Consider the following 10,681-nt stretch of genomic DNA (forward strand, 5'->3'; position numbering starts at 1 on the left):
CCTTTGACTACACTGGCGCCGGTCACGATTCATGAAATTGGATCGTGATAGAAATACCGTGATAAAAATTATAAAGAAATCAATTTTTGATAAATTTAGAGAGTTCAGAAAAAAAACTTCAACAAACAAATACTACATTCCGACGGAGGATCATCTGGCATCACCAAAATCGCATCCGGAATTGAAGAATCAGAAATATTATCTTATTATCAACGGGAGCTAAATCACGATAAGTTCTCAAACTCATTAAATATTTTATTACATGTGAAATTAATTGCTCGTGTCATGATTTCAGCATGTTGCCCATCTCGCATGATTTCTTCTAAATTGATATCTTATAATTGACAATTATTTTTGCATTAATCGAAATTACAATATAAGATCTATTAAAATATATATTTTGTCTTAATGTAATATTTGAGATCTTTACTTATTAGGGAAGGTATATGAGTAAATTGACAATGCTTTTAAATTAAGCACGCGAGCACAAATATATAGATTTTTATTTATTAGGAAATATTTATATATGAATAAATTTACAATGCTTTAACTAAGCACACATATAACTATATGAGATCTTTTCTTTTTTAGGAAATATATATATATATATATATATATATGAATAACTTGACAATATTTTAGTTAAACAGATGAGTACACATATCTATATATATAAGATCTTTGCTAATTAGGAAATCATATAAAAAGAATATATTGCATGACTAAAAAAGACTAATTAGTTAAGAAGAAAATAATCAAATGTAACATATGGAATCATTAGTTTCCTTTATCAAGTAATAGATTTACTACTTGAATATACAATATCTTTATAAATAAAAAAAATCGTTTAATAAAAATTTATAATGTGAGAATGGACCATATCCTACATAATTATTAAGATCGCTTACTATCTTGAACACAACTCTATATGATAAATTTATATTATATCGTGAAGTCCATTATTGGACCAGTCAAAATTTATAAAATACAGACATAGAAGATGAAGAAAATAAAAGAAGAAATGCTAGAAAATATACTGAAAGAAGAGATGAGATGTCCTAAATATCAGAAAACTAGGCGAACAACGCCCAACAAAAAATAAAGAACGAAATGGATCAAGAGGCGAAAAGTAGAGATGGTTCGAAAGACAAACCGAAGGCGAAACAAACATATTGATGAAGAGGGAGTTCCAATCAGGAGCGAAAGTGGAGAAAAAATAGCAAAAATTGCAGAGTTAAGAAACCTCCGCCAGGAAAAATAAAGACAAACAAGACCTAATTAAGAAAGTAAGAGAAGCGAAAAACCTACAGGAAGAGAAGAAAAAACTAGAAATCAATAGAGGAAACACCACTGGAAAAATAAAGAAGAAGGATGTAATACCCTAAAAACAACGAAGCAAGCGACAATCACAAAGATATCGTCCGAAGCGGTGAAAACTAAAATGAAACCATGAGCGGACCAAATTCAAGAAGAGAAAAACAAAAAAAGCAAAAGACAGAAAAGAGCAAACGTAAAAAGAGCCCCATAGAGTCAATCCAAAAAGAAAAATTAGGAAGACAAAGGCGAATCCTCTGAATTTGCACATCGGAACAAAACCACATATATAGCGGAAGAAGTTATGGTAGAAAATATAGTCAAGACACTAAAGAACATCAAAACTGAAGAACTCGACATGGACGACGTGAAACTGAAGTGCTCACCCCTATCAACGCAACAAAAGGAAGAACGAAAACGACCCAAAAGGCGCAAAACGAAGACATGATCTAAAAAACAGGCATAAATACCCTTTGAGATAGGTGTATTTGTGGGGAAACTTGAAGGAAGAGATACAAATTCCACGAAGAATACGATCAAGAAAAGAAAAAAAAAGAAAATAAAACTTGACAAATATGACTCATCCAAAGAAGACTCACCCAAAGGAAAACCCCAAGAGGGAAAGAAGAGATAGGTCCGGCCGAATCCTGAAGAAAACCCCAAGAGGGAAAGAAGAGATAGAAAGAAAACCCCAAGAGGGAAAGAAGAGATATGTCCGTCCGAATTCTGAAGAAAACCCCAAGAGGAAAACTATGAAGAATGAAGTAGAAGTCAAATAGCCCATCATCAAGTATAGACTTATGTCATATTCGATGGTGTCAACCGCCCGTCGTCAAGTATAGACTTTTTGTCATACCCGACGGTGCCAATCGCTCATTGTCAAATATAGACAATTGTCATACCAAATGGTGCGAACTATCTTTAATTCATATAACGCAGCAAAGCAGAAAAAACAGAGTATAGATTTACTCTAAAATAGAGGCGAAATGCCCAAAAAACCAGAGTATAGATTTACTCTAAAATAAAGGCGAAACGCCCAAAAATCAGAGTATAGATTTACTCTAAAAAGAAAAGCAAAACGCCAAAAATAGAGTTTAGATTAACTCTAAAGGCGAAATATCAAATATCAAAATCAACTCGAAGTAAAATAAAGCGAAAGGCGAATTAACTAAATAAAGTAAAATAAAGCGAAAGACGAAACGCCATAGAGGAATGCGAAAGAAAGAGAAACGCCGAAAAATAAGAGAAATGCGAAAGAAAGGCAAAACGCCAATCAAAAGAAATGCGAAAGATCTCAAAACAGAAGACCGAGTCTAAAATGATTCGGGTAAAAATAAAGCCAAGTGCCAAAATAAGAAGACTCACTCAAATCAAAAGAAATAAGGCTACAAGCCCAAATCAACGAATCACAAGCAACTCGCCCAAATTAAAGGAACAAATCTTAAAAAGGAAGGCATTCCGTCCAAAAAAAATTAAAATCAAGAAAAATCGACTAGATAAATTGAATGACTTGATCTAAAAAACGGGCATTAATACCCTATGAGATCAGTGTATTTGTGGAGGAGGTTGAAGGAATCATATCTGTTTAAAGAAGAAAACAAAACTTTCAAAATGAAAAAGAATAAACAAATAAAAATTCAAAAGGCCGATGGATCGATAAAATTGATTGGAAATGAGAAGAAAATTGAAGAAATTTCAAAAACACAAAACAATCAAAAACATGAACAACGAAATACCTGGAGATAAGATATCAAAATAAATTAAAGAAATTCGTCAAGAGTCTCGCCAAAAAAAGAGGAATCGCCAAGGCGAAACTGAAATCAACAAGAAAAAGCTAAAAATTAAATAAGGCATAAATACCTATACATTAGCTTACTTGCGCGGGGGGCTAATGATGGAAACCAAAATATTATGAACCGAGTCCAACGAGATTCGTCCACCGAGTCGATCTTGAGACTCGTCGAAGAATGTAAATATGATTTGATACCGAGAATAAATGAGATTTTAGAAGACCAATCTTTTAGAAGAACAGGAAACACATTCCTATAGATTTACATGTCAAATATGAATCTCTTTCCTATTTAGATTTTACAAGGTATTCTCTCGCTACTACTTTATAAGGAGTCTGAGGTATGCCTAAACAGCCAACTTACAATAAATACAAATATTCTCCCTTAAGCCTAAACTGATTTAAGCATCGGAGAGTTAATCAGACAAACCGTCCGATTAGCCATTTACACTGTTTTGCAGGATTAACGCTGTCAAGATGCTGGAATCCATCAATTAGTATACTAGCATTATACCAACAACATACACCGTATATTTGTAATTATTTTTTATTTTTAATATTTTTATAAATATTTTTAAATTAGCTAGAATTTTTATAAATGAAAAAAATTGACATATATTTTTATAATTATTTTAGTTTTTTTTAGTAAATACTAAATAGTGTAATTTCCACTAAAATAAATAAATAAAAGAAGAAAATTGTAGAGGGGATCCAATTGCACAACTCTGGCCCCACCGTAGGCCCGGCGGCTTGAAAATGACAAACCCAATTTTTCGGCAAAATCAAACGCCTCTGACTCCGACTCTCCATTTTCCCTCCTCGGAAATTTCACCCGCTCCTTCCTCTTCCTCCTTCTCCACCTAACCTCTCTTTTTTCTTCACCCACATTCCCATGTAATGAAACGTAACCATTATTATATTCTCCATATTTGTCAATATTAATCTCTTCACATACATCACAAATTCCCTCGTTATAATGATTTGATAGCCACATATCATAACATCTAACATGGGGTCTGGATTCGAAGAAGGTAATAATTCCTCTCCGTCACCTTTTTTTGCATGCAACAATCTTAATATTTTCTATCTTGTGTTTGGTTTCTGAGAAAATTAAATACGTCGTCTGCATGGCGAAAATGAAACAACCCCGTCTTGTTTTAACGTGTGATTGTTATGTTTTAAAGGAGGAATGGAGAGAGATCAAGAGAGGGGCATGGAAAATTCATGTCGGTCAAGTCCAAATTTTCTTTATTTTCTCTCTGAAGCATCGTCTTCGTATCCTTCTCCGGGAAGATCGTCGCCGATGTCAACGCCGAGAGCTGGCACTCTTGTTCTCTCCAACTCCGGCAAGGCTCTTCTTGTTTCCAGTTCTAGTAAGTCTCTTGTCTCCAATTCTGGTAAGCGCTTTGACAAAAAAAAGTATGTCAAGCAAGTTACTGGAAGATTTCATGACACTGAGCTGCACCTGGCTGCTCAGCGTGGGGATTTGGGTGCTGTCAAGCAAATTCTTGCTGAGATTGATGCACAAATGACCGGGACGTTGAGTGGTGCTGATTTTGATGCTGAGGTGAGTTGCTTACAGTAATATTCATTGTAATGAGTTACTAAAACATGTTCTTACTGTCCGCACCGGTTTGGTCTAGTGGTCTAAGTCTCCGTTGAGCACTATATGGTCGCGGGATTCAAATCCTGGCAACACCATTTTAAAAGGAATGAAGTGGTTGGGATTTGACTGCAGGCCATTATAGTCTAGTTTTGTGGGCGGTCCACATCCGGAATTTCGGTTCGGGAGAATGAGTTCTCTACAAAAAGAACATGTATAGTTTTTGCAGTTAATTTAGAGATGAAAGGGTTGTTCTGACTAATTTTTCAATGGGTGTCTTTTGATATGTATAAGGTGGCTGAGATAAAGTATGCAGTAGTGAATGAGATGAACGAATTGGGAGAAACGGCATTGTTTTCAGCGGCTGAGAAAGGGCACTTGGAGGTTGTGAAGGAGCTGTTGCAGCATACGAGTAAGGAAGCCCTGTCGTTAAAGAACCGGTCTGGATTGGATTCTTTGCATGTGGCTGCTAGTCAAGGTCATCAAGGTGATAATATTTAATAACTTCTCCTTTCCATGGTTGTTATTGTTTATTACAATAATTAGCTCAAAGTCTTTGTCTAAACTCTAGATTAAGTATGCACATGTGTTCTCATCTAGGAAGTTCTGTTCCAACTCCTTGCAGACCTGTTTTTAAGTAATTCAACAGTCTCTATTGGAAGTGAAACTTAACTTTGTAAACCTTTAATGTGGTTTTACATTCAATTTACATTTCAAATGCTATAGAAATGGTCCGGAATTTGTTTTTGTTGCGGAACACATTCAAGTGTACTGCTGTACAAATCAGTATAAGGAGTAATTTGTTTAATTGGTTTGTAAATTAAGTAACATGGCTACATTCTTTGACTAGTATCAACATTAGAATTGTGTTTACTTTTCTTGCTTTTGTGTTTAATATGTACATAAACCTTACTGGCTGCCGACTTCATATGAAAAGTTTATGAAAGAGGTATAGAAAAATCAATCTGCTAGTTTCTTACACACTCAAAGAATATAGCAAACAATAAAATCAATGATGTCTTAGAATGTATGAACGCCCCTTTTAAGATGTTGCAATGGAGAAAAGTTCTATCTATCTCGTTATGTGAAAATTTGGCTATCTAGCTAATATTGAAATTAGTGATTTTAGTTTCTGGTGTTCAGTTTTTGGACAGGGATCAAAACTGTTACCAACTAATCAAAGAAGATTAGTGCCTTTCTTTTGTGCGCGCGCTCATGTATCTGTTCGGTTTTCAAAATGCTATGACTTGTGACATTTCTGAAATGAACATGAATTTAATTATGGAACACAGGTCATATAGAAATTCTAATGGTTTGTAATGAGCAGTGTCAGTAATTGTTAGAGACTTGCCAACAAATCTCTTTTAGAATTGATTCTGTGAAATCCCTGTAGAAGTTCGATATGTCCACTGAGTATCTACTAATCTTGCTGTTTGGCTTGTTGAATGCCTGTTTTCCTTTTTGGAGCATAAGTAAATTCATTGCAAAAAGAAAGTGGCTTTTGGTCTATTGCAGTTTAGTAACTACATTTATGCAGCCATCGTGCAGATTCTATTAGAGCACGAACCCTTGCTGAGCAAAACGGTTGGTCAATCAAATGCAACTCCTCTCATGTCTGCTGCTACGAGGGGGCATACTGCAGTAGTTGAGGAATTGCTTTCAAAAGATTCTAGTTTGCTAGAGATATCTAGATCTAATGGAAAAAATGCATTACATCTAGCAGCTCGTCAAGGGCATGTTGAGATTGTGAAGTCATTGCTCAACAAAGATCCGCAATTGGCTCGTAGGACTGATAAGAAAGGGCAGACTGCGTTGCATATGGCCGTCAAAGGGGTGAGCTGCGAAGTGGTGAAGCTGCTTCTTCAGGCAGATGCCGCTATTGTCATGCTACCTGATAAGTTTGGCAATACAGCATTGCACGTCGCCACTAGAAAGAAACGGGCAGAGGTATGATTTCAGTTGTTGATCCATTTAATATAAAGTTGACTAAGTTCATTATAATGCTTCCCTTGACAGGTTATATGGAGATTCTGACTTGCTATATTTATTTTATTTCTCTCAATAAATCTTTTGAGGTCATATATGCTAACACAATCTAAGTGTTTTCTAAAAGCCAGTCTGCCCCGAAAACATTAATAAGTTCATTTCGAAGTTGAATTGAAGAAGCGTATATTTTAAATTGTCTTATAATGCAGAGTCATCAACTTAAGTCTTACCTTTATGGCAATATCATAATAAACCTTATTGACTTGGCCAAAAATGACCTTAATCCAGATTAAAGTTGATGATGATTTTAACTTTGTATATAACTTTCATGAGGATTGATTTGGGATTAAAAAGATATTCAGAGTGCTATCTTGTGATTGATATAATCTGTTCGATTGTTGTTTCTTCTTATATCTACAATGCAACATTGATAATGAAATGCCTCTTCTGTGTTGCAGATAGTGAATGAACTGTTGCGTCTTCGTGACACCAACGTAAATGCGCTAACACGGGACCATAAAACAGCTCTTGATATAGCTGAGGCGCTCTCATTTTCTGAAGAGGTCTTTGAAATAAGGCAATGCTTGGCTCGTTATGGCGCAGTCAAAGCAAATGATCTTAACCAGCCACGAGATGAGCTCCGAAATACTGTAACACAGATTAAAAATGATGTCCACATCCAGCTCGAGCAGACCAGGAAAACAAACAGAAACGTTAACGGGATTGCTAAAGAGATCCGTAGGCTTCACAGGGAAGGAATTAACAATGCCACCAACTCAATAACAGTTGTTGCCGTATTGTTTGCAACAGTTGCATTTGCTGCTATTTTCACAGTTCCTGGTGGTGATGATAGCAATGGAACGGCTGTGATGGCGAAAACTACAGCATTTAAAATATTCTTTATCTTTAACGCTATCGCTCTGTTCACATCACTGGCTGTTGTGGTAGTACAAATCACAATCGTCAGGGGAGAAACGAAAGCAGAAAGGCGCGTGATAGAGGTGATCAATAAGTTAATGTGGTTGGCATCCGTATGCACTTCGGTGGCGTTTATTTCATCGTCATATATAGTCGTCGGGAGGCATTACCAATGGGCTGCTATTCTCGTTACGGTTATTGGCGGAGTTACGATGGCCGGAGTTCTTAGTGCTATGACTTATTATGTAATGAAGTCGAGAAGGAAACGCAGAGTGAGAAAGCGACAGAAATATAATAAAAGTGCAGGAAATAGTTCGTGGTATGTTACGGAAACTGAGTCGGAAGTTAACACAATTTATGCCATTTGATGGTTAATTGTCTAGCAAGAAATGGGAGATTACAGAAGATTTTTGCATTGTACGTAAGATCATTTGCTGTTCATACCATTTATTTATTCTTTTGTATGTCTGAGGAGAAGTAGCAATGCTAACAGAAGATTGAACTTGAAGTAAATGAACATTTTGGCCTTTTGGATTGCTGAAGATGAATATATTACTATTGGAGTATACATTTTCTCCCCTTTTATTCAGGGCGGAACTAGCTTTTGTGAAATGAGGGTACAAAATCATACAATGTTTTTTTGAGGGGACGAAATATATAAAAATAACTATTTTTTTGAAAAATAAAAAAGTTGAAGAGTATTTTTGTTAGAAGAAAAGTTTGCGGGGCGGAAGCCTTTTCCCTGGTTCCGCCCCTGCTTATATTCTTATACAAAATGAAAATTACGTTGTGTGATCAAATTCTCCTCACAAGTTGCACAAAATCCCCTCTCCCCGAATGATAAAAGGAAAAACTGAAAATTATGTTAGAGCCTGAGATTGCCACTGGAACTTAGAGGCTGAATTATGAAAATTATTAAAGTATTAATGAAATGTAATTTGAGGGGACAAATCTTCTTTTGCTTTTTGACAATGTAATCTTATCTTTTTGCTAATATGCCTAGAGCCATGTGCCTAGACAAAAAAGATAACAAATCAGTCTATGTTATCTCTATGTAATGATCTCTTAGAGTTCTATATATATATTTTTGAAATAGTAATGAAAGTGTGTGTCTTGACCCTCAAAATTTTTGTTGATATTGCTTTATGTTTGCTGGAATTCTCTTGAAGTAACTCATTGTTCCTTGATCAAGAACAATTTGTTCCTTGATAAAACAAACGCATTCTAGCTTATCACCATTTACAGTGGTATCGGAGCTTTATTCCTTCGGGCTGTGAGGTTTAGTTGAGAGTTTCATTGAGTGTCAAACACGTGAGGGAGAGAAACACAAACAGATTTAGAGAGTGAGAGGTTTGAGAAAATGTCAGCATCCAACTCTACCACTTCTGCTATTCCACAATTTACAGGAGTTCATTACCATATTTGGGCTGTGAAGATGAAGATCTACCTGAGATCTCAAGGCTTATGGAAGGTGATTGAATCTGATGAAGATCCACCAGCTTTGAGGGGAAATCCAACTGTAGCTCAGCTGAGAGCTCATGAAGACGAACTTCTGAAAAAGGACAAGGCTTTGACCTGTATCCACTCTGGTTTGGCAGATCACATATTTACCAGTATTATGAATCTGGAATCTCCTAAGGTGGTATGGGACAAGTTAAAGGAAACCTTTGAAGGCACAGACAGAGTTAAAGCTGTGAAACTTCTAACTCTTAAAAGGGAGTTTGAGTTGCTGAAAATGAAAGATGCTGAGCTGGTGAAGGATTACTCTTCAAGGCTCATGGATTTGGTTAACCAAATAAGACTACATGGTGAAACACTAACAGATCAAAAGGTTGTAGAAAAGATCATGGTTAGTGTCCCTCAAAAGTTTGAAGCAAAAATCTCTGCCATAGAAGAGTCGTGCGATATGGAGAGACTCACCATAGCTGAGTTGACTAGCAAGTTGCAGGCTCAAGAGCAGAGAGTCTCCATGAGGACTGATAAAAGTACTGAAGGTGCTTTTTCGGCAGTCCAAAAAGGAAAGAAATCATGGAGCAAGAATGGGAAGAAATTTAACAAAGGCAACAAAGGCCAAACCTCAGAAGATGCTGGTTCACAGTCAAAGAAAGATATCTTTGCTTCTTGTAAACATTGCAAAAAAAGAAACCACGAAGAGAAGGATTGTTGGTACAAAGACAAGCCAAGTGTTAAATGTAATTTTTGTAAAAAGTTTGGCCATATTGAGAAGTTTTGTCGAACTAAAAAGAATCAGAATCAGCCTCAAACACAGCAACAAGCAAATGTAACTGAGGAGGAGCAACAAAATGATGAGCATTTTTTTATGGCGTCTGAAGCCGTAAAATCATCCCATAACCTGATTTGGCTTATCGATAGCGGTTGTACGAGCCATATGACACCAGATGTTACTATTTTCACCAGTCTTGATAAATCGGTTAAAGCAAGAGTGAAGCTGGGAAACGGAGCTGTTGTACAAGCAAAAGGGAGAGGTTCAATTTCCGTCAACACAAAACAAGGTACAAAAACCATATCTGAAGTTCTCTACATACCTGAACTTGATCAAAATTTGCTTAGTGTACCTCAAATGATTAGAAATGGTTATGGTGTCTATTTTAAAGATGATTGCTGCCATATTATTAATGCTTGTGGTTTTGAAATTGTGAAAGTAAAAATGTCAGAGAATAGTTTTTACTTAAAACTTGATATGGTCTCTACACATGCTCTTAGTGCTAGAGAAGATGAAAGTGTTAAGTGGCATAAGAGATTTGGCCATTTCAATTTCAAAACATCGAGGCACATATTTAGTAGTGAGATGGTGAATGATTTTCCAGAAATAACAGTGATTGAAAGTAATTGTGAGAGTTGTGAATATGGAAAACTTCATAGGCTACCATTCTCTCGAAAAGGTGTAAGTAGAGCAACTCAAAAGCTTGAGTTAGTCCACTCGGATATATGTGGACCAATGAACACAGCTTCTTTAAAGGGTAGCAAGTATTTTGCTCTTTTCATTGATGATCTGACAAGAATGACATGGGTTTACTTCCTTAGCAGTAAATCAGATGTGTTTGACACCT

At 36.0% G+C, this 10,681-nt stretch overlaps 1 protein-coding gene across 1 annotated transcript; it reads left to right on the top strand.

Moving 5' to 3' along the window:
• Nucleotides 1–3,813: 3,813 nt before the first annotated feature.
• Nucleotides 3,814–8,178, top strand: LOC126661742 (ankyrin repeat-containing protein ITN1-like). Its single transcript, XM_050355611.2, has 5 exons — nt 3,814–4,134; nt 4,288–4,670; nt 5,001–5,193; nt 6,244–6,653; nt 7,151–8,178. Exons 1-5 carry the CDS (start codon nt 4,113–4,115, stop codon nt 7,976–7,978), a joined length of 1,836 nt encoding a protein of 611 aa, XP_050211568.1. The 5' UTR covers nt 3,814–4,112; the 3' UTR covers nt 7,979–8,178.
• The last annotated feature ends 2,503 nt before the right edge of the window (nt 8,179–10,681 follow it).

This window comes from Mercurialis annua, linkage group LG1-X (assembly GCF_937616625.2).
Source record: "Mercurialis annua linkage group LG1-X, ddMerAnnu1.2, whole genome shotgun sequence".
Lineage (NCBI taxonomy): Eukaryota > Viridiplantae > Streptophyta > Magnoliopsida > Malpighiales > Euphorbiaceae > Mercurialis > Mercurialis annua.